This window comes from Nothobranchius furzeri, chromosome 11 (genome assembly GCF_043380555.1).
Source record: "Nothobranchius furzeri strain GRZ-AD chromosome 11, NfurGRZ-RIMD1, whole genome shotgun sequence".
In the NCBI taxonomy this organism is placed as follows: Eukaryota; Metazoa; Chordata; class Actinopteri; order Cyprinodontiformes; family Nothobranchiidae; genus Nothobranchius; species Nothobranchius furzeri.
This window is the reverse complement of record NC_091751.1, coordinates 33,098,138-33,123,110: the sequence shown is the minus strand read 5'-3', so window position 1 is coordinate 33,123,110 and position 24,973 is coordinate 33,098,138. Positions and strand designations below refer to the sequence as shown.

The window sequence follows — 24,973 nt, the reverse complement described above, 5'->3', positions numbered from 1 at the left end:
CGGCTCTTCTGATGCCATTTCCTTGCCTTACATTTCTTGTCTCATCTGGACTTAGCCAAATATAATTTTTACTGATGTTATTAGGTGTGTGTGTGTGTGTGTGTGTGTGTGTGTGTGTGTGTGTGTGTGTGTATGACTGTTAATGTTTTTAGCCTGTTATGAGAGTTTGGGGTCATTTTAATTCTGTAAAGCACTTTGAGTCGCACTCTTGTTTGAAAAGTGCTTTATAAATAAATCTGACTGATTGGTTGATAAAAGCATCTCTACTTCCACCCTCTTGCTACACACCTGTGAAATGAAATGGGATTAAAAATAAATGTCTGTATTTCATACTTTGTGCTGGCAAACCAAAGTGAATGTTTTACCTCAGCTCTGCTGAGAAATGATGCAGATTGTGCTGCGTTGAATGTTGGTGTCAGTCTGTTAGGATTTAGTTTGATCTGTTTGGGTTTTACCAGAATATCATGAGGGGACTACTGGCTCGGAGAACATACTGGCATTTGTCATCACAAATAAAAAAGACATACATTGTTAAACCATGGAGGGACATCATTTTCTCTGTAGCTTGTTATGAAATATGCGTATTTAAAAGTAGATGTTTGGGTAGAAACCCGAGTGCATGTTGAGTGCTGCAGCGTGGCCATCAGGCCGTCACACACCAGGGGTAGGTAACCTTCACAGCCAGGAGCTCAGCTGAACGGTCAGCAGCATTAAAACACACTTAGATGGAGTTTTGTTAGTCACCTGTTTACAGGCTTGTAGTGATCGTGATCATCGGCTGCTTCACCTGCCTCGTTACTAACACTGTCATGGTCTCTCTTCCCTCTCCAGCCCTGCCCAGTTATACCTGTGGAAATCCTGGACAGCTACTGAACGGCTACCAGCAGGGGGCCAGCTTTAATATCGGGGATAAAATCCGCTACAGCTGCAGCCCTGGCTACATGCTGGAGGGCCACACCACCCTGTCCTGCCTCGCCACTTCAACCGGCACTGCTGCCTGGGACTTTCCACTTCCCTACTGCAGAGGTAAGAATGGAGGCTTAAGCATAAATGTGTTCCTGAAAGGTTTCATGGACAGCTCTAGCAAATCCTTGCTGTGCCTGATGGGGGTGAGTAACCCCAGCAATGCTTAGAAGCACGCCATTCCAAAACTGTGTGTTATATTAGGTTTTTCTTGCGTTGTCCAAACATGGATTATTTTTTTCCTGGCTGCGGAAGTTCAATTCCCAGCCCACACATGCTCACATGCATTTACAGTGTTGTCTGTGTTCACACTGATATCTTATTTACTGTGGCAGGACCTCATGTGTTTGCTCCCAGTCAGGTGCTTGTGCCAGTTGTCCTTCCCTCAGAGTTAGACGGCACCCCTGCGGCAGCGACACCTGCCAGTGTGTGGCGGCTGACCCAACAGCACTTGTCTGTGATCAAAAGTGACTCTGATGAAGATCATTTCACACGTTTTATATTAATACAGCAACAAACTTATATCCAGGTGAAGGGAGTGCCAGTGTCTGAGTCACGTGAGCAAGCATGTCCATTTTGGTCCTGTGTGTGTGTGTGTGTGTTGTGTGTGTGTGTGTGTGTGTGTGTGTGTGTGTGTGTGTGTGTGTGTGTGTGTGTGTGTGTGTGTGTGTGTGTGTGAGTTCCTCTTCAATCCATGAGGCCATTGGTTTGTGTCAGCACGCCTGCTGAGACATGCAGCCATCTGTAGCCAGGCCGGGAGTCAGGAAGCCCACAAAGGAGCACACATGGTTGGGCACCACAAGCCAGAACACACACACACACACACACACACACACACACACACACACACACACACACACACACACACACACACACACACACACACACACTAACCTGGGGAAATGATGGTGCTGCGTTTGGACGAGTTTCTCTCTATTCATGTCCTCACAGGAACAGTCACATGTCAGAGATTTGGTGCATAAATAATAATAATGATAATAATAATAATAATAATAATAATAATAATAATAATGCATTGAACTTATTTAGCGCTTTTCAAGACACCCAAAGACACTTTCACACACTCTCACATTCACACACTGCTAGTGATGGTAAGCTGCTTGTAGCCACAGCCACCCTGGGGAGGTCTGACAGAGGTGAGGCTGCCATTTGGCGCCGTCGGCCCCTCTGACCACCACTAACACAGGCAAGTTGGGTGAAGTGTCTTGCCCAAGGACACAACGGCAGGATACCCCTGGCGGGAGCTAGAATCGAACCCATGACCCTCCGATCATGAGGCAACCCGCTCTACCACCTGAGCTACTGCTGCCCCAAAATGGTCATCTCTTGCTCTTAGAACCAGTGCAAAGCCTCCATTTGCTCCTCTGTGTCCCACTCAGAATCCATTCAGGAACAAAAAAAGCTCAAGGACTCAAGAACGTGATTATGCCTCTTTTTTTAGCTGAAATTACACGCCAAGAAGTTTTAGAAACCAGCAATTTGGCTGTGATTAATTGAGGTCCTCTTGTGACCACATAAAAGTCAACTTTTACACCTGAGTGCTCCTTCATAATGTGCAAGTGTATTGTTAATGTCACTCCAATTATAGTGGCTGCCCATATGTGGAGGGCAGAGCTCCACTTTAGCTCTGGAGCAGGAAGAACCTTTTTGGCAAGGCCACCACTCAGGAGTGTGCTCATGTGCCAGTGCTGTTGAGCCACAGATGATAGCTGCTATCCATGGAAGTAGAACTTTTCACATGTTCTGTGTCATGTTCATCAGTGTGTCGTTCTTCACACAAAAGCACATTAAGCCCATTATGGTCAAAGGATCTGTGTTGCTCTTCTCTCCTGCACTGATGCTACTGTAGGAACCAGTTTATAAGCATGGAGGTGTCCTCCTGATGATCCTGTCTGGGTTTATGTCTCCCCCATAATGTCTTACAGATTAGTTTATGTGGGAAGATTGTGTTTGACATTTGGTGGCAGTACATTATAACGTGTTAACAGTTCCTACAGACACATGTAAGAAAACCCCTCCAGTGTTCACAGCAGGAACGTCTCCCATCATTTTTGTATGACCTTCTTCACCACTCTCTCTTTATTCTGCTCTCCCCACCTATTCCACCTTCCTCAGGATCCACTGATTTCCCTCTTTCCTATTCACTCTCTCTCTTTCTTAACATTTTTCATTTAAATCGCAATTGCTTATTTTTGCTCATTTTAAATATATTTTTAAACATTTTCTAAATGCTTTTTTATATTTTTACTTTTTTGTTTTGTTTTTGTGAAGCGCCTCGTGATTTTTATCTTGAGAGGCGCTATAGAAATGATATTTTCTTCCTTCTTCTTCTTCTTCTTCTTCTTCTTCTTCTTCTTCTTCTTCTTTGTGTACACCCATTCTAAACTGCTGTTTTATGATTCTTACACAGCTGCAAGTCAAGTGTTATGATTATTGGAGATTTTGCATCAGAACAGCTCAGTGTGTTCAGGAGTTCTGACATTCTGAAACTTCTTTACAAACTTGTAATAATTTTAAAGATGACTAACAGAAATGACACCAAATTTGTGCCATTTTTGTTCCCTGTTATAACACTGCACTGTGAATTTTAACAAGCATTCTCCCTCTCCTGATGAAAAGACTTTACTTTCTTTGACATTAAATGTGCTACTACTAGTTTACCCTTTTAATTATAGATTCACTAGGATAAATACAATAAGGTTTATCTCTCACTAAATAGAATATTTACTAAGAAATCACAATGTAACCAGACACATTACTTGGTATACATGGTGTGTGTGTGTGTGTGTGTGCGTGCGTGCGTGCGTGCGTGTGTGTGTGTGTGTGTGTGTGCCTGCTCTGTCTTCTCCATCCCCAGTGAGTCATTGTAGATGGCTGGAGGTTTCTTCCTGTTAAAAGGGAGTTTTCCTCTCCACTGTCGCTGCATGCTTGCTTAGTATGAGGATTGCTGTAAAGTCTCTGGCACTAGTCAGTGACTCGATGCAACCTGCTGGGTTCCTTATTTTGGAAACTTTTTACTGATTGGCTTAATGACCTGACCTGTATTGGAATGTTTACTGTGTGAACCCTTTTGAGTCACACGAACTTAACATATTCTGCCAACATAAGTGGGGGTTACTTAATAACACCTATTAATATAACTTGGCTTGTTATATTGTAGATTTGTGTTGAATTATAGATTTTAACTGACACCCTAACTCGTGCCTCAGGCACCACGTGACTCAGTCAGTGAGTGTTTAAAGAGTAGTGATGCGTCGCTCGCCAACTAAATGGCTCTTAGAGCCGTCTCTTTGATGTGACCGATTAGCCTCGGAGGAGCCGAGTCAGTTTTTTTCTTCCCCTCTCTCTCTCTCTCTCTCTCTCTCTCTCTCTCTCTCTCTCACTCTCTCTCTCTCTCTCTCTCTCTCTCTCTCTCTCTCTCTCTCTCTCTCTCTCTCTCTCTCTCTCTCTCTCTCTCTCTCTCTCTGTTTAAACAGCACGTGACTGGTCAACTTCTCGATGAGCCCTCTGCTCCTCATCTTCAACGAGCAGAGGAGCGGGGGCAGGTACTGGTGTAAACTCAGAGCAGCGGGAGGAGGAGGGTGAGAAAGGGGAGGATAAAACATGCTACAGAGCAGTGAGGATGTGAGGTAAAGCAGGAAATGCAGCCAGATTTGGACGCATTTTAGCAATATTAACAACTCAAAGGAAGAGTGTGGACCATGCAAAGCAAAAATATCTTTTCAAGCAGGATCAACAAATGTTACTGTGTGATTATCTTAGCATTTCTAAGTTATTTACCTGTAAATAGTTTTCTATAAATATTTTACTTAGTTTATTTTTGTTATGTAAAATATGTTTTGTCACACTCTGTTTCGTGTTGGATAGGTAGACGTTATTTAAAGGGATGCTATGCAACTTTCTCATAATTTTTTTTTTATTTTCTAAAGCTATGTGCTGAAATGACTCATTAGGGTTAATGGAAACTCACTCAGACCCCACTGCCCTCTGTAGCTCGCAAATTCAGAGTGGCGGGCCGCTGCTTAGCTGGCATACCTGGTGCTGCAGTCTGCTTCCAGCAGGTTTCCTCCATGTTTTAGATCATGAACACATGTGATTTGTTTGATTTACTGATGAATCACTTCTGTAGATGCTAATGATGGCTGGGGAGACATTTCATAAAGGGAGACATAAGCTTTGCTTTTGGTTCAGACACTAGAGGTGCTTAAAACAAGTCCAAACTGCCTAGTCTCACTTTAAATAATGACAAGTTGATTTAATTGTAAGTTTATGGATTGCTTAATAATTTCACACACATTTTCCATAATTTTCTGGTGATAAATTTACTTTAAAAAACAAAAACAAAAAAATGTGAGGAGCCGTTTAAGAACAGGCTTCAAACATGGGGTGGGAAACTTGCTTGTTAGAACTTCAGTGCAGCTGAGTTCTTCCTTTTTGTTCAGTACTGCTCTGTTCTGTCTCTATAGTCAGAGCTCCGGTCAAAACTGGTTTTTGGTGGGTGCAACCAGGCAAACTTGATCATCTTAAGTAGTTTGAGGTCAAATATATAGGTACTATAAGCTAGGCCAATGAAAGTATAGTTTACTCAACTTTATAAGTGGTATTAAAATTACACCCGTTTAAGTACCGTAATTTCCGGACTATAGAGCGCACCTCAATATAAGCCGCACCGGGCTAAAAGCCACAGATATCTACTGAATTGAAAACGTAGTTTAACAGAACGTAACTGAACTGATCAGTATCAAACAAAACAGAAAAGTTATTGATTAGTTTATTCATCGTCCTCCTGCGCACTGAAACCACTGAAGTCATCTTCTTCAGTGTCGGAGTTGAGCAACCTCAGAAGAGCTTCGTCACATACCTTTTCTGTGGCGATGTCAGTGTCGCTCTCCGTGTTGCTGTCATCATCCCGGGGTGCAGCTGGGAAAACAAGCAGCGCCGTTTTACTGTGGAAAAAAATCCTCCTGGGCGCTTTCCGTAGCACTCCTTTAACCATTCTTTTATTAGACTTTCTAGCATCCATCCTTTCTGGTTGACTAAAGCCGCACCTCATTATAAGCTGCATGGTTCAAAGCGTGGGAAAAGTAGCGGCTTATAGTCTGGAAAATACAGTAATCTGAACTCAGTTTAAGTAGAAAATACTGATTGGACTTAAAGACAAGAAACAGCTCAGCCAACTCAGGATTAAAGTTCATCTTTTTAAGTTGTTTTAAAATCAGAAACATTTTTCTATTTGGTGAAAAAATAAAGTTGATCACACTTTTCTGTATCTGAATAACTCGCAGATGTTATAATTTGTTTTTAGCTGTGCAATAAGGCTGCTTCAACAAAAATCTAGCAAGTTTCTGTCACGTGACATCGTGACGTAGGAGGAGCAAGACAGTGGAGACCAACACTATCACCACAGCGTTAGCACTAAGCTCACAAAAGTATCAAAATCAGTCAAAATGGCAAAAGTTTATTTATGTGGAGGTCATTCCAACTCCTGTCTGTCTGGACATGAGTTCATCGATTACCATGTCGAGCGTGGGTGAGGTTTGTTCAGGTTGGACGACAAAATTTTCACCACATGGAGTGCATCTCCTGGCTCCGTAGAGTGTGGTGCACATGAAGACTACAATGAAAGTGACTTGAGTGAGCAGAAGATGGGGTTCAAAAGCAAGGATAAATTAGAAAGTAAAGTTATGAAAAGCTAGATGATGATTACTGAGCATTAGCAAATAGCTAATGTAGCTAATAGCTAATATAGCATATAGCTAAATAAAAGCAACTACTTGGTTGTACGATCATTAACATAGTAAGTACTTCAGCTGGTTAACTTAGTAAACGTCCCAGTCCCCGTGCTTTATCTAGCAGTGTGTAAACATATTTAATGACATTACACAACTCATTAAAACCATGTTTTGAAAATTCACTCACCCAGTTCACGTTGCCCAGTCTGTGCACATTTTGACTTTCCCACGACTCAATATCCCTTCTAACAACGTTTAAATCATCTCTGTGTCTTGACTGCCAGCATTAGGTGTCGCTGTTGGCTCAAAATTATATGGTTGTGGGCCTTCAGCACCCAAATTGTGGGCGCATTCTTGCTCCAATTCTGGCAACATCTCCGGGTAAAGCTCCGTGTAAACAGTCACTAATGAAGCCAACGACTTCTCCCTCCTACGTCACTTCCAGTGTTTTATAAATGAAGGCCCGGGTTTTGTGTATCTTACATTAAGTCCCATCATAGCAGATCTCATGATCTTCTCTTTATAAGTGGGTGTGAAGGGTTGTCTGACTCTGAATGTGTCATACATTTCCTACAAAAACAATATAGACACACACAACTGTAAATGTGTCCGACCTTATTGATTTAATTCATTAATTCCATTCAAAACGTGAAACTTCTAAAATAGATCTATTCATTACACACAGACTGATATATTTCAAATGTTTATTTCTCTAAGAATGTTAGAATACTGTAAAAACATTCTATAAGATCCCTGGTGACACACTCTAATCAGCTAATTAACTCAAAACACCCGCGAAAGCATTCAAATGGTCTCTCAGTCTGGTTCTGTAGACTACACACTCATGGGGAAGACTGCTGACCTGACAGTTGTCCAAAAGTCGACCATTGACACCTTGCACAAGAAGGGCAAGACACTAAAGGTCACTGCTAAAGAGGCTGGCTGCTCACAGAGCTCTGTCCAAGCACATTAATAGAGAGGAGAAGGGAAGGACAAGATGTGGTAGAAAAAAGTGTACAACAACAGAGATAACTGCACCCTGCAGAGGATTGTGAAACTAAACCCACAAACCCAACACAGAGTGGACTGCAGCTGGAGTCCGTGCTTCAAAAACCACCACGCAGAGGTATGCAAGACAGGTTTCAGCTGTTGCATTCCTTGTGTCAAGCTACTTTTAAACAAGAGACAGTGTCAGACGGGTCCTACCAGAGGCGTGACATTGTGGCATCAACAAGTTATCTCCATGTCATGTTTTTGTTCTGCTCAGCTATTAAACCAGGTGATTTCAATCAGCACAGTGAATTAACCTGGTTCAGGTGCTGAGCAGAACAAAAACATGACGCAGAGATGAGTTGTTGATGCCACAGTGTCACACCTCTGGGTCCTACTTGGGCTAAAGACAGAAACGGCCAGCAAACTGGCCTGACTTTAACCCCATCTATGGGGTATTGTGAAGAGGAAGATGCAATGCATCTGACCCAACAATTCAGAAGAGCTGAAGGCCACTATCCGAGCAACATGGGCTCTATCAGAGCAACATGGGCTCTCATAACACCTAAACCTGAGCAGTGCCACAGACTGATGGACTCCATGCCACGCCGTATCACTGCACTAATCCAGGCCAACGGAGTACTGAGTACTGTATGTTCATACTTTTCAGTTTGCCCACATTTCTAAAACTCCTGTTTTTGCATTGGTCTTAATTGATATTCCAATTTTCCAATACAGAATTTGGGATTTTCAATAGTTGTCCATTCTAATAATTAACATTGAAATAAATAAACATTTAAAATCTCTGTGTTTAATGGAAGATTTTAGTACACAAGTTTCACTTTTTGAATGGAATTACTGGAATTAATCAACTTTGTCCTGATATTCTAATTTTATGACATCACCTGCACATAACTGATGTGTGTGTGTGTGTGTGTGTGTGTGTGTGTGTGTGTGTGTGTTTCAGCAACATTTATTTTCATTTCTTTACATTTAACAAATAAAAAGTGGGTGTTAGAGCTCAGACTGTTACAAACATCCCATAATAGATAGTATTATAATGGTAGAAGAAATGATGCATAGTGAAATTTGACTGGCATCCAGGCGATCCATTGGCACCATGTAACATTTGTATGGATTGTTAGTTTGACATATTTTCTGTAACAAAAACAAACCACCATGTTTTAACCCTTTGATGCATAATGGTCACTACAGTGGACAGGTACTCAATTTTTTATTTATTTTTTTGCTATTAAGCACACCTGTTGAAGACTTTATTGCATTTGAGCCCCTCCATTTGGACTTCAGTAATTAAATCCAATTTCATGTTCAGAATGCACGCTGTCCACTGAGGTGGACATGTAATAAATTATTTGTAAATTAAATGTTACAAAAAATATATAAATATGAAATTAGTTTCATGCACACCTAAAGATGAATGAAAAAAATTGTTTAAAAAAATCATGGTTGAAGATTTCATAATCCATGCATCAAAGGGTTCAAAGCCAGAGCCTTTACTGCCACCTGTTGCCTGTTATAAACTCTCTGCAGGGTACATTTAATGCAGATGAAATACACCACCCAGCCCTCCCAAAAAAGCCTCCACCTGGATTTAAATAAACACACATGAAGGAGGCTCCCATTGGATAATTAATGCATGGGTGATTATCTTTCACTGCAATAAGTTATTTAACCCAACCAGTGCAATGAGATGCTTCTCATTTCCATGTGGAAATGTGGAAAGACACGTCTGGTGGTCGTGGGAAAAAGGGTCAGATCATTGACATCAAGCAGAGAAAACATCTAATTAGATGCAGAAACAACTAAAACTGGGTTCAGAACAGTCCAACGCATTATTAAAACTGGTCTGATGAGTCCAGATGGACCCTATTCCCGAGTGATGGTGCATCAGGGTAAGAAGAGAGACGTATGAAGTACAAGTACTAGCCTGTGGGGGCAGTGCTATGATCTGGGCTTGCTGCAGTTGGTCAGGTCTAGGTTCAGCAACATGTGCTCCAAGAATGAGGTCAGCTGACAACCTGAATATCCTGAATGACCAGGTCACCACATCTTCCCTGATGGCACGGCCATACTCCAAAACGACAATGCCAGGATTCATCAGGCTCAAATAGTGAAAGAGATGAAAGCATGAGACATCATTTTCTCACATGGGTTGGTCACTACAGAGCCCAGACCTTAACCCCATTGAGAATCTCTGCGATTTGCTGGAGAAGGGTTTGTGCAGTGGTCAGACTCTACCATCATCAGTGCAAGATCTTGGTGAAATATTAATGCAACACTGGATGGAGATAAATCTGGTGATGCTGCAGAAGCTCATCTAAACAACGCCACAGCAAATGTGTGCTGTAATCAAAACTAGAGGTGCAGAGCCAGCTATCTCTCTGATTGAGGTTGCCATGACACCCACAGGGATCAATCATCTCCTTAAAGCTTCTGGAAAATGGTGACAGCCTCATAAAGCGGACTGTTCAGCCACGGAGGCAGTTTGACTAGATTATAAAAACTGTAATGAGGCAAAACTCACACGGTGAAATATTCATGTTCAGTGGCTTCTTCTGTGGTTTCATCACTAGCTTTAGTTCCACTTATAGACGAAGGCTTTGTTGGCCCAGTTGCAGCCAAAGAAGAGTCGGAATGAGATGGAGAGTTAAGAGTCCAGAGAATTCCCTTCAAGTGTGAAGAGACAGCCTCGTGAAGAATATCAATGCCTTCCCCTGCTCTTGTTTCTGACTGCATCCTATTCCCCATCACCCCTCTGCAACAATCGCCTGTCATCTCTCTCTCTCTCTCTCTCTCTCTCTCTCTCTCTCTCTCTCTCTCTCTCTCTCTCTCTCTCTCTCTCTCTCTCTCTCTCTATTGTCCACTCTCCCTCAACAGTTTTTTCCATCTACCCGTCCTCAGATGTCACCTGTCATCCTCCTCATCCTCATCTCCTCGCCCCTCGGTCGTGCTTCCCCTCCCATTGAAGTTCACACCCCACAGGTTTCCTCTTGCCCATACGTTCTCTCGCCCTCCCTCGGGGGTTTCGCCATGGTGACAGGTAGGATGGATGATCGACAAGGCCTGACGCTCTCAGGTCTTTCCCTTCTCTTTAGTGCATCACACACGTCCAGCTGACTGACCATCATACTCAGAGCTACAGAAACTCCCACATCCTCTACAGAAGTTCATCATCTCTTGATGTGTCCCTCAGAAGAATCCAGATGTAGGGCAGGCGTGGCCCAGGTGGGGGGCCTTGAGTGTTGCCCCCGCAGCACACTAAGTAAACGCCTCATTATTTAGCTGTCTCTTACAGCTAGCTTTGATTAGCACAAGGCTGAATTAATCATGATCCTTCAGGTTGCCTTAGTTTGCATTCCCCCCCCCCCCGATCTGCTTGCTGACTGGAGACTGGAGGCAGATCTGTCTCTCTGGCCTCTGGAAAACCGGGCTGACACCCATGGTCTGGCTCATTCATCGGCTCCATGTCATCATTTCTATCATCTGCTGTTCTTCTCACATGGATTTCTGCCACTTAGTTGTAAATTATTTTCAGTTTTATCAGTCTGTGACTTTTGTGACATTTTACTCATTAAATTAATTTTAATTAGAACCATTTGCAATATTCAGCTAAATAACACATTTATGCACCAGTGCAGAAATGACAGACTTATTTATTTACTGTATGATTTTTACAAACGTGGAGCTACATTTCAGTTCCTCCTGTGTTTAAAATATACAAATATTACAAATATACAATCTGGATCAAGGCACTGCTGTCCACAGAGTGGTGGATTTACTGTTGCAAACCAGCTGCAGCATCTGATTTCAACCTTTCAAGTGCTTCTAGTGACTAGTGCTGTGACCTCAGATCAGATCATCGCATTGCTCCCCTCTGTAGGAGGACCTGTGAGGTGCGCTTTCAAAATGATCCAAATTGTCTGCGTTCCAAAGTCCCAAAGGAGCAGGTAGCAGCGGCAGCAGGCTGCAGCTGCATGAGGGTGAACGTGAGCGAGAAATAAGAAATCAGACATTTTGTTGCTGCTAAAGGAAGGACCACGTCTCGCTGTTTCCTGTGATTAAGTGGAACCCAGGCAAGCAGATTACACCTAAAATCGTATTATGGAGATTAAAAGGAAAAGTTCGGGGGTCGTTGGACCCAAAGCTGTTGTTGTGAGGCGTTTCTGCACCATGAGTTCACTGAGCAAGTCACGAGTCGCCGGGGAGCTCTGTGCTCTGATGGGGTTACGGTTAGTAAAAATCTATTGTGTAAAAATCATTAAAACAGGATATTGGTACCAAAACCCTGCTTCATGTTTCAGTTTCTTGTTGCCAAATATTTTTAATGTTATTAAAGTGATGATGAGCAATAAGGTTAAAAGCTTTTCTTTTATTGTGGAAGTCCTTCTCAGCCCAGTCATTGTGATGCTTCTTAGCCCTGCTCTTTGTGACCGCAGCATTTATGCAAAACAGGCCAGAGACATGAGATTCAACCATTTTTACAGTTGTTTAAACCTGTGGGAAAGAAGAAAATCTACCTGGCGCCAGACCTGAGGGATACATCATCCAATGGTTTATTGATTTTTTGCATGACAAGTTTTTGGCAAACAGCTTTTGGGAATCACTTAGTGAAAAAATCCACTTTTCTGTCCGTCAAACTGCGTTATCTGCAGGAATTTGCTTGGTTGCAAAGAAATGGGAACCAAATCAATATCAACTAAGTAAAATCAATAGTGTCAGTTTAGTTTTATCTGAATCATTCAGTCATGGCTTGACTTTGACTTATGGTAAAAGCACCACTATTACCTTCTGTAATCTGGTATTTGCTGTGTCCTATTGTGTCCTTACGTATACAAGAGGCCACGACTCTAGCCTAGCAGTGATGCTAACTAGAAGAACAGAAAGTTTATGTCTGATATGAGTCTAACAGACACGTGTGTTCCACCTGTCCTCTGTGGAGGTGTCTGACTTACAGTGGGAGCGGGAGTTATGCTCTAAAAATAACCTGCAAACTCTGAAATCCGCCAAGTCGCCGGCTTTATTTAGAGATGTTTTAGGGCTGACTACACACGTTATACACTTTTCTCAGACAGGCTTTTTTAACATGTTCACACTTTTCTCTCTTGTTTAAACACTCTCAATGCCCTGTAACAAAAACGTGCACAATTCTGCTAAAGGTAAGAATTGATTTCTGGTGTATTTACTGGTTTTCCCTTAAATAGTTTACCTAAGTGAGCTGCCTGAATGTGTTTCCTCACAAAAGTTGCGCCAGAACACCGAACAGTGTTATGTTACGGCGGTAGCAGCAGCACCAACACAGGAAAACAACCAGCTGTGCCTCTCTGTGAAAGGGCATGTGGTTCGGGCCCGCATCCCTCTCCTCTCCGGCCCCTGTGCTGCCACCACAGGAGAACCCTGCACACGTATCACCAACCAAAGACTTACCGGCATGGCTGGTTGGCACTAGCTTCTTCAAACAGAGTCTGCATCGGGACTCTGATTGGTTCTTTTCTCGTCTAGTCCTGCCTGTCCGATCTGCTGATTGGTTCTCTCTTCGGTTCACACATCTTTTCCTTTTTCTGATTGGATTTTCATCAATGTCCATTATCGTTGTCACCATTTATTTATTGAAGGGAAAAAAAATCTGTGCAACATCGAGGTCATGAAGGGTGAAACGCATTCATAGTGAGGGACTGCTGTCCTATAACAGCTGATGTTATAGTAAACATGTCATGTTGGTGGAGATTTGTTCTGTTTGCACACATAATTGCTGATTCAGGGTTGGTTCTGTATTCTAGATGATATTATTTTGAACACGTTTGTTGTGAAACCAAAAACAGAAAACTCTAAATGTGGCTCTGACATCTCACGTCATCTGATCTCGGTCTGTTTCTGAATGAGTCGCTATTGGCCAACTGCGGCAGGCACGGAGCTAAAGGTCAACCTCAGGCAGGATTTAAACTGCAGCGTGTGTTTACTCACCTTGCTCTGTTTCTCTGTGCATCATTAATTTTACTATCTCTATGTCGCATGATTGGGATTATCTTTGTTTAATAAGCACTTCTCCTGCATGCTGCCCCTCCTAACTTTATTTTTCCCTTGCTCTCCCTGCAGCGGATGATGGATGTGGAGGGACACTGCGGGGCCAGAGTGGGGTGATCACCACCCCCAATTACCCAGCTGAGTACAACAATAATGCTGACTGCACCTGGACTGTGCTGGCTGAGCCAGGAGACACCATTGCCCTGGTTTTCTCTGACTTTCAGCTGGAGGACGACTATGACCTGCTGGAGGTCAGCGGCACTGACGGCTCCTCGCAGTGGTGAGTAGTCAGCCGGCTGCACTCTGTCCTGAGAGAGCTGAGTGGTGAAAAAGGAGGAATGCACCAGCAATGCACCACTCACACAGACGTTGTACCTGAGAGGGGTATTAGCTGGGTTAAAGCTTCTGAAGAGGTTTTGTGGAGCAGGATCAGAGCAGGAATGTCTTCAGAGGCACTTTGGTGTATGAGCATCATTGACAGGCTGGTCCGAGCCTTCGTGCTGCTAACTCTGCTACAGGGAGTCGTGTCTTTCTTGGTTCCAACATGTAATTTGAGCTCTCACTTTGAGTGGCACACTTCCCCTCTCGTTCTGGCTGCGCTGGCCTCACACAAACACACACGCTGATGATCAAGAGGCAGGATATTCTGTCGTCACCATCTGTGGCAGCTCCTCCTCTCTCTGACAACTCTCTCTGCACAGGAAGTAATTAGTGAGCTCCACACACACACACACTCACACTTACACCTTCAGGTGGACACAGCCCCATGTCTGTGGTGGTGTGTGCACACAGGCGTGTCTTTAACAGGCTGTCCTGCAGCTGCAACACAAGGCAGTACAACACTGATGCGTGGTTGTTTTCAGGTCATTTTTATTATCATGCTACGTTTTACATCCAAGTTGAAGACAGATTCTCTTTTAATTTAACATTTCTGACAAAAATCTGAAAACCTGTTTGGGCACGGCTGCGCAGATAAAGATGGTGCATCCATGGTAGTCTAGAACAAAACATCAGTTGTTTCTAGTTAATCCTGTTTGTTACCACAGCATGGTAGTCGGCCCTCAGCTAGATGAAAGGCCGGCTTGTTCCTGAGCGCGGCTCTGGGGGAAGTTACAGAAACACGCTGCTGTGAGGCAGCCTGACCTTCTGACGGCTGTGGGGGAGCTGCAAGTGTTCACCTGATGCAAGAAAAGCCACAAAAAGAGCTGCTGCAGTTTAGAAAGGGCCTTTACTCATCTGTGTTTGTGTCAGTGTGCTAACTATCTAATGCTGTGGGAGTCCTGGACTGTTGTCAAACACCCGTCTGTTGGTCGTGTGTCACAGCTCATATACTGACCTTCATGTTGGTGGAGATATGAACAGCTTCTGATGCTTTTATCAATGCTAATGAGGATTTATGATAAAAAAGAGAGCCGTAAACCCCGTGGTCAGCAAAGCAAAAGTCTGTGGAATAAAAAATCCATCCAATCAAAGATATTTAAAGCAGAATAAACAGTAAAAAGCAATATGTTACAATAGTAATAATAAATATTATTAGACAAAACTCCATAGCTCCATAGATCAGGGGTGTCAAATGTGTGGCCCGCGGGCCGGATCAGGCCCACACACAGTTTAAATCTGGCCCGCGAGATGATTGTGTAAACCTTATTTTCAGACTTAACAATGTAAAGTCTGAAAATAAGCTTTCATTTTTCAGTTCAACTGCTGGTGAAAGCTAAGAGATGTCAGGTATCAGGAGTCAAGGACATGCATGAAACTAATATTTCAATTACTGATTAATAGTCTGGGCTTTTTGTTTTGTATTTCACGTTTTCAAATACACTTCAGGTGTTTTATTATTAACAGTGAAGTTGTGCTTAAACTATTTTGGATACACTGTCCTCAGGCTCCAGCTTTGTTTTATGTTGACCGTATTAAAACAAAGAAAACAATCTGAAGCAGTTTTTAATTTATACATACTTTAATTTTACGGGCCTGGCCCACTTGGGACTAGATTTTCCTCTATGTGGCCCCTGAGCAATACTGAGTTTGACACCCCTGCCGTAGATGATCCATGGGAGCTCAGAACCCACCTACTCACTTCAGAAGAAGATCTCTAACCAGGTCAGACCATCATGAAACATCTACGGCACAGCTGTCAGAGCTAGTCAGAGGTGCACTGGCAACATGCAGATGTTTGAATAAACTCCTCCTGTTTGTAGAGAGACGCTTTTTAAAAGGAAGAAACAAAGTGAGAGCCAGTGTTTAGTTCCAGAAGCTAAATGTCAGGACAAACACTAATGATGGAGGGATCCATAACTGTGGTGAGGAGTTAAAACTGATTTTGTTATCGGGTTAGGGTCAGAGTTTTTTCTGGATTCAGCTCACAGTGCTTAGTGATGTTTCTTAAGACACTGTGAAGGAAAGCTGCTGCCATGATGCTGTCTGTTACCAAAGGTAGAATAAACTGTCTGCGTGTTTGACTTCAAGTGACAGTGTGTATTTTCCCTACCAATAGGGGGCAGTACATACTTAAATCATTGCAGGCAAGCATTATTTTTGTGTTCAAGTAAGGCCTAACCAACAGATGCCCATCAGGGTCAAAAATCCTTGGGATTGCCACCTCCAGCAAAATAACAAGAACATCTGATTCCCTTTCATCTCTGGCAACGAGTGAAGACGTAAATGTGTAAAACAACGTTTATTAATGCCGAAAGTTTTCTAATTGTTTTTTACAAATCAGTAAATGAATTATGTCCTCACAGGGCTTCCATTGAAGGAAACAGGGCATCCGGTCTTGGATGTTTCTCAATGCCAGGGAACCTTGCCTTGATGTCTTGGCCCCGCCCCGGTTGCCTAGGAGATACGTCATCAGGAACCGCCAAGACATGTTTCAATATTCATGTTCTACCGAGGCGTGTGTTCTCTGTTTGTTAGCCATTTAGCTAGCTGAGCAAGGATACACGGGAGGTGTCTTGTAGCCTAGCCTTGGTCAAAAATTACCCAGAATACGCCGCAGTATTTTCAAAAGGATGGTGGATCAGAAGCCGGCAGCTACTTCAGGGGAAATTTCGAGTTTAAAAGTAAATCAGCTAATTAAAAATGTATTTTTAGATCCAAAGCAGTTAGCTATGGTTGGTTAGTTGCTTAGTTGCAGCTTCGGTGGCTGGCGGGTAATAAATTACTCATAAATTTATTTCAACAAATATATACACAAATGAAAAAGTAAAAAGCTTGTTATATATTTATATTGAATTTAATACATGTAAATATAACGTTATCTCCCGTGTCACGTGACGTTACGGGACCACCGTGGAAGCCGCGGTCATGTGATGCAAGTCTGTTCCATTTAACCGTTTTCTCTGACCAAGGAAGGAGTGTCCTCGTAAGACATCGCCTCGCAAGGCCAGGCGCCTTGACATTGAGAAACAGTCCTTAGACGCCCTCCATGTGTTTTAGAACAGATTTTTAGGTTTATATGTGTTGAAACCACCAATATTTTTCAACAACTGCACATATTTTAATTAATTTACAACATTCCAATGGACATTTCCAGAGATTAATGATAAAAACTACACACTGTCACTTTAAAAGCAGGCTTTTCTGGGATAGTGCACAAAGATGGAGCAGTGTACAGCTTCCACAGCACAGGATCCCAGCCTTTTAACAGTTATTAGAACTCCAACGTCAAAGCTCTCGCGTGTAAAGGCTAAGCTATCGTCCGGTTTTAGTCCAAAAAGAAAAACGGAGAATCAGTAGTGATGTGCAGGGTCAGAAAGTGGAAATGATGAGGTCGAATGGTCAGGATGAAAACACGCTAGTGAGGCCTCGTCAGGAGGAGGGCAGGACCCATGGAAGACAAGGTGGACGTTAAACGGGAAAGAACGGAGAAAATATTACAAGTTCCCAGCTGCTGGCCAATTAGAGAGGTGATGGTGCTGACCCAAAGCCGGCATCCTATCATCGAAGGCTTCAGTCAAGTCTCGATTGCTGCGCTCTTGAAACGGGGTTGGCCTTTGATTTAATCACCTGGGTTTCCACAGGGAGACAACAGTTCCGCCTGAAAAGCTGCTGCTTTCATCTGCTTTAAATGGAAATTTGCTTTATGACATCAAAGCCTTTTTATTGCCCTTTTGTTGATGGAAGGATCATTGTTTTCTGTTTAAATGATGCAACTGCTTTTCCTTTAACAGTGACTCCTCCTTGTGGCTTTGCTGCTTTTACTGTTGTGACGTCGTTGCATTTACGATGACAGTTCTGATTCAGATGACCGGGTTGGGTTAAAACCGGGTTTATGGATTAGTGCAAATGTAAACAGCTGGTGGTGGAAGTAACACGACCCCCACTGCAGGCAGAATCATTTCTACCTCAGAGAGAAGATGTGGGACCAGGAATCAGAGTTTAAACGATGCTCGAGCTTATCAATACCACCCAACTCACCTGGAATCAGGTCATGAGGCATGTTTTCTCTACCAGAACATCAGGATACATTTACAGGAAGCTACCGGTGTGAGTGTGTGTCCACTCCACCGGGCCGGCAGATCACTCAGTCATTTTCAGGAACCAACAAAGCCCCTGAAAAGCTTTAGGTACCCAGAAAGGCCCGGTAGAGTCGCCAAACGGAACCTTTGGTTAACGAAAGCTGATTGGTTGAAACGCAACAGGAAATGACATCAGCAGACGTCATCCATAACAACACTGCCAACTAATGCCAAAACAATGGCATTAGTACAGTTACTAGTTGTTTGTGAAGCAGAAGCGATGCTCAAGCAAAAAAGGATGGTGTGTGTGTGTGTGTGTGTGTGTGTGTGTGTGTGTGTGTGTCTGTGTGTGTGTGTGTGTGTGTGTGTGTGCGCGTGTGTGTGTGTTTGTGCATGTGTATGTGTGTGTGTGTGTGTGCGCGCGCATGTGTGTGTGTGTGTGTGTGTGTGTGTGTGTGTTATTGGCTAGAGAGTTTAGTCTGTATTCCATGTTTCTCTGAATGAGCGTCCCTGTGTTGCTCGCCCTTTCTCTCTCTCTACCATTACACATTGATTTTCTTGCCCATCACAATCCAGTTTGAGGCCGTGTAAATAACGCTGATCATCATCAATTTCCAGATCCTCCTTCGCCCACTTCCTGTTTAGTGGAACTCAGCTGTTTGACTTCTTTTCCAAGGCTGGATAATACATTCATTCTCCAGCAGTGGTCTCCTGAGACGTCGAGCAGCAACTCCCCAAGCACTTTTCACACTGTACACACACACACACACACACACACACACACACACACACACACACACACACACACACACACACACACACACACACACACACACACACACACACACACACACACACACCTCATTCTGCCCTTAGACCTCAGAGTAAGTTTAGCTGCTCTGACCCGTTTTACCTCTCCAGCACCACGCTGTAGCGGCGTGAGTCGCTGACCCTTAGTGAGCGTATGGCTCATCCCTGCAGTGCCAGCTGTGTCAGCGTGTCCCGCGTGTGTTCTTGTGTGTATGATAGAGACGGGAGGAGATAAAGGCGTGTAGTAGGAGAGTACAAACACTAGATGGGTATTGATTGGCTGTTAGGTTGACTCACCTGAGACTGAGCCGAGCCTTTTTTCTTCCACCCAGCAGCGGTGTACTTTGGTTTGCAGTGGGAGCTGCTGCAGTGTAAGTGATGTGAGTATGGAGACAAATGTTCTAACTTGTTCTCCTGCATCAGTTCTAATGGGAGAGAAGCCCCTCACATCCAAGTCATTTATTCAGACCTTTATGCAGATGCGTGAGGAGCATGACAACTGTTAATCATTGCAGGCATGTGGCCTTCATCCCTCATCCTCCTCAGCAGTGCTGCCATGTCAAGCTGCTGGTTACCTTTGCTAATAGAAGATAGTCTCAGCCAATGGGAGTGAGTGATTGTGCATCATGTCTGCTGACCATTGCCTTCCCGTAACCTCACCCTCCCCATCCCTTTGATCAGCAGCATTTCTTTTTTTTCTCTAGCTTGAAATGTAAATGCCGTTGATTGTTGAATGCAGGGAGGCATTCGTGTTCTGCAGGCGTACATGATCAGTGTGTTTTAAGGGAATCTACAATACGATGGTTGAAAAGGCGTATGGTGCATCGTGGATGCTGAATACGTTTATTTATCAGGTTCTTGTGCGTGACTCGTCGTTCATAAGTGTCTGCTGGAGTGGAGAATGGGCTTTGCTTTGGTGCTTTGCCCATAATTCCTCCTGACATTACTAGTCTGGTCACATCGCTCTGGCAGTTCCTCTTCTCCAACCGTCTAAACGTGTCCTTCTGAGTCCGACCATCTCCATCAGCATGTGCCGTGGCTTTCATACAACAGGGGTTCCTCCAGGGTTCTGGAAACATCCAAAAGCTCCGACAGACAGAGATGAACTAAAACTTTGCAAAGAAGTGGGAACATCTATTAATCCCATTATTGTGACATTGTGAGAGGCTATTTTCAAAGGTGTTCTATGTCTGTTTGGCTTTAGATCCTTTTCCTGGTGGATTTAAGGCCCTTCAGCATGTCTGAGGATGGGTCAGGACTGCCCAATAAAACATCCATGAGAAACTTTCCTCCACCTGCCAAGAACATCAACCCACACCTGCTGCCGTGTGTGTGTGTGTGTGTGTGTGTGTGTGTGTGTGTTTGTGAGAATATAGGGTTTCTCTTCATTTGAAGGATTTTCAAAGTGTGAAAACTTTGTTAGATGACATCTACGTTAATCCATGCTGTGATGAAGCCTCTAGTTTAACGACCAGCTCCACAGCTTGTTCAGACTGGTCCTGTTTAATTCAGCCTCACGTCCACCACTGCATCCTGCTGCTACCATGACGACGGCTGCAGACTGTCACTCATGAGATGGTGAACTATTGTCATAGAGGTGTACTTTCAACAGCAGGTACGAGTAATAGAGATTTAGATGTAGCTAAAGGTTTTGGTTTTCTCTACAAACTGTTCCAGATATCTGTTAGGCAGCTACTCTGATCCCTGACCCTTTGGCTTTTTTTCCACAGAGTGAGAATTGCTTTTTCAGACTTGTTTGGGGTTCATCAAAAGCAAATATTAGCAATAATGGCATTGACTTGGTGTAGCACGGTGTGGCTACATGTAAATGATTTGTTTCTCTTGTTTACCAGTTCTGCTGCTTCCTTCTCATGCACCATCAGCTGGCTCCGTCCTATGTTCTGTCTGCATTTCCACTGGCCTTACCTGTACAAGCACCTTGTGTGGGTGGAAAATCACCACTGGTCATTGGACAGGAACTGCACATCAGTCAATTAATCAACCAAACTAATTAGCTCAGAGAGAGAGAGAGAGAGAGAGAGAGAGAGAGAGAGAGAGAGAGAGAGAGAGAGAGAGAGAGAGAGAGAGAGAGAGAGAGAGAGAGAGAGAGAGAGAGAGAGAGAGAGAGAGAGAGAGAGAGAGAGAGAGAGAGAGAGAGAAGCTTAGAATTAAAGCTACAGTTAGACCAGCTGGCTGCGAGCCCGGTGCACTCACTGGTCTGTCTTAGAGGACAGTTTGTGGGACAATTAGACTGTAAAAGCAGGACGGTGAGGACAAGTGTGCAGTCGTTCCGTTACATCTGACTGAGTAGTGCTGTTCTAGCCTGAACACACGCGCTTGGCAAGAAACTGCTATTTATTCCTTCCTATCTCTCTGGTCTATCTATCTCAGGGATACGTTTTAAAACTGTGGAATACTTTTACCCGTTAGTGAGGGATGCTATGATGTCACAGAGCCTTGACTCAAAGTGTTTTAAGGTGAGCTGAAACTCATGACCTCTGGGTCGATGCTGAAAGACAACATTCATCTTTACCAACTACTGGAAGAAAAGAAACAACAAACAGCAGAAACATCCACATCTTACCAACAGTCAGACGTTCATTTTCTCTCCTGTTCATGACCAATAGCTCGTCTTCATTCAGTCACCGTGTGGTGTTGAAACAAAAGCAGCTGTTCAATGGGAACAAACATCAATTGTCGACTCTTTACACATGAATGCTGACAGGAGACCGATGAGAGGATCCATATCCTACCTTCTGAGGATGCCACATTCTAAAACTTTATATGTTCATCAAAAGTCCTTGTATATATATATATATATATATATATATATATATATATATATATATATATATATATATATATATATATATATATATATATGGCTCCAGGTAGTCAATGGTGACATGATGTGTACCACACTCAGCATGGACCAGAGGAAGGGAAGAAGAGAGTTGTTTCAGAAGATTAGAAAGAAAATTCTAGACAGAATAGATAGAATCCTGTGACTACAGTTGCACATATCATTCAGAAATATAACATCCATGGACGTGGCCGCAGGAGGAAAATTTAGGACAAATCAAAGAGATGGATAATCTGAATAGTAACAAAACAAACTTCTAAAGAAGTCCAAGGTGAACTTCAAGCTCAAGGAACATCAGTGTCAGATCACACCATCCATCGCTGTTTGAGCCAAAGTGGACCACATGGGAGATGAGCAAGAAGGACACCATTGTTGAAAACTTCATAAAGAAGTCAGACCGGAATGTGTCGAACTACATGTGGACAAGCCAAAGATAAATCCTATGGGCACATGAGACAAAAACAGAGTTTTTTCTTAAGGCACATCAGCTCTATATACACTGACGTAAGAAAAGAAAAGAACGCTGCACCTACTGTGAAACACGGAGGAGGCTCTGTTATGTTCTGGGGCTGCTTTGCCGCATCTGGCACAGGGTGTCTTGAATCAGTGTGGGTACAATAAAATATCAAGACTGAAGGGATTCTAGAGAGATATGTGCTGGGTAGTCCTAGAAAGCTTGTTCTCAGTCACAGGTCATGGGTCTTGCAACAGGACAACAACCCAAAACACACAGCTGGTCTTCTAAAGTGGTCTTCTATGAGCCCTGACCTCAGTCCTATTGAGCATCTTTGGAAGGAGCTGAAACATGCCGCCTGGTAAAGGCTTTCTTCAAACCTGAGACAACTGGAGCAGTTTACTCATGAGGAGTGGGCCAAAATACCCGCTGACAGGTGCAGAATTCTCATGGACAGTTTCAGGAACTGTTTGATAACAGTGATTGTCTCAATCAGTTGTGCCAAAAAAAACAGTAATCCAGGGCCATCGTGTTTTCCAGGCCTGTTCCAAGAGTTTATTTTTTACATAATTATGTTGAAGCATGGATGAAAAGCAATGTCTGACATTCATTGGTCACATTTCATAGAATTTTTGTTCAATGTTACTTTTGTCAGATGCAAGTCATCTCTGTGACCATTGTGGGGTTTTCTTTCACTGACCAACACTTCTGTCCACCTCTGTAGATGGACAGATTGGATGCCTGTGGCTTGAACCTTATGGGCATTTTAATGCTTAAAAAAAAAAAAGTCCAAACTTGTTTTTAACTCTCAACTGAGCATCCAGGAAGTTGTTTTCTAATTTGAGTGAACGTTTTTGGTCTTTGCTGCCTCTTGACAGTAGTGTAATTTCACAAAGTGAAAACGTTACTGTGACGGATTACCAGAGAGTCTCTGCTCGCAGCATGCCAACACTTATGGAAATGAGCAGCCATCTGAAACACAGAGTAAATGCAGAAGTGCATACTTTAGAAAGTACGTTAGTTTTGGTCAGGAAAATGTTTAGGGTTTTTGTCTTTTAAACCTTTATTTAAATGGCGTTCCCAGACACCAACAACCCTGCATCTTGGATACAAGTGTGACGAAAATGGTAGCACTGAAGTCAGTGAGGGCATTTCATGACTAAAACAACAGTCATCCTGACCGTGACTTTCACCAGAGCTGTCACTGGGTTTGAGAGTGTGCACATTTCTTAGTATGGAGGGAGGAAGCCATCTTTCTCTTACTTTTTGTGTCACATTTCACCTTGTAGCTGCCAGTCAAGGAACACTGAGTACATCCCAGTGCAGGAAAAAGGTGCTGGGGTGTGTGAAAGCATCTCGCCTCACAGTAGTCCTTCTTCTTGGAGTGACTGAGAGGATGGAGCAGGAGGCATGGGGGTTCTAGCCAGACAGGACACGAGGAATAAATAAAAAAATAAAAGTAAAAGCCTCGTTATATATTTATATTCAAACGTATACGTATAATTTACAACATTATCTCCCGTGTCACGTGACGTGGGTCACATGATGCTAGTCTGTTCCATTTAACCATTTTCTTTGACCAAGGAAGAACAGTGTCCTCATAAGCAAGGCGCCTGCCTATCAAGACATCAGGTGCGTTGTCACTGAGGAACTCCGGTTAGCCCAGCTAAAGTCCTGCCAGTAGACCACGTGGTTGTTTGCAGGTATAATGTGAGTCTTGCTGGTACTATGGTCAGTGTCAGGGTGTAGCGCTACCATATCAGCTAGCATAATGATGCTGCAGGTTTAGCCAGCCAAACTCTTCCTTTAAGCTGTTGCAGACGCTGCTTCTCCCTTTTAGGGTGGTTGATTTAAAGCCAGAGTGGCACCGTGCTTCTATGATGTTTGCTCTACCCCTCTGAAGAGGGCTTTAGTTTGGCTGAGGCTTTCTGAGTGTCAGCATCACATCGATCTCACAGCACTGCACTCTTCTTTATTCCACTCTCCCTGCAGACAGAACCAGAGTTCAAACTTAGACAGGTCTGGTTAACCAGGCTGTCTTCCTTTAATTGTTTTTAATCAAAGGTGTAAACAGAGATCTACTAATTCTGGAATAGACCGCTGGGACAGAAACGTGTCCTGTGGTGGACTTACTGAGATGCCTTCAGGTTGCTCCAGATTTGGTTCCTGTTCCCACGCTGCTCGTCTTCATGACACTGACTGATCACCAGTGCTGATATAAACAACGAATGTGGATTTGCTACCGTGCGGGGGGGGGGGGGGGGGGGACGCACCCCGCCAGCTCTCCTTTAACTAGCAACCGAAAACTCACCTGTTCAAGCAGGCTTTTGCGTGACCTTCATCATCGCCCTCTCCTTGTTCACCTCTTTCTGCCAATTCTGCCTTTCCCAGGATCCACTGATTACCTCTTTCTTTTTCATTATCTCTTTAGCTTTTCAGTCATTTTTTTAATCACAGTTTTTTTTTGTTTTAATCATTTTTCAAATCTTTTAAATTTATTCTTTAATTTGTGTTCTTGTGAAGCACCTTGTGATTTTTATCTTGAGAGGTGCTACCAGCTCAGTGGCCTAGTGGTAGAGTGTCCGCCCTGAGACTGGGAGATCAGGGGTTTGATTCCTGGTCGGGTCATACCAAAGAC

The 24,973-nt window shown here is 43.4% G+C and overlaps 1 protein-coding gene across 1 annotated transcript in view; it reads left to right on the top strand.

Annotated features, from left to right (window-relative positions):
- csmd2 (CUB and Sushi multiple domains 2) overlaps positions 1 to 24,973 on the top strand; it is a 338,433-nt gene that overhangs the window by 106,913 nt on the left and 206,547 nt on the right. Inside the window, exons 4-5 of the mRNA XM_070541492.1 lie at positions 832 to 1,026; positions 13,821 to 14,028. Coding sequence (XP_070397593.1) covers positions 832 to 1,026; positions 13,821 to 14,028 — 403 coding nt within the window. The remainder of the gene's footprint in view (positions 1 to 831; positions 1,027 to 13,820; positions 14,029 to 24,973) is intronic.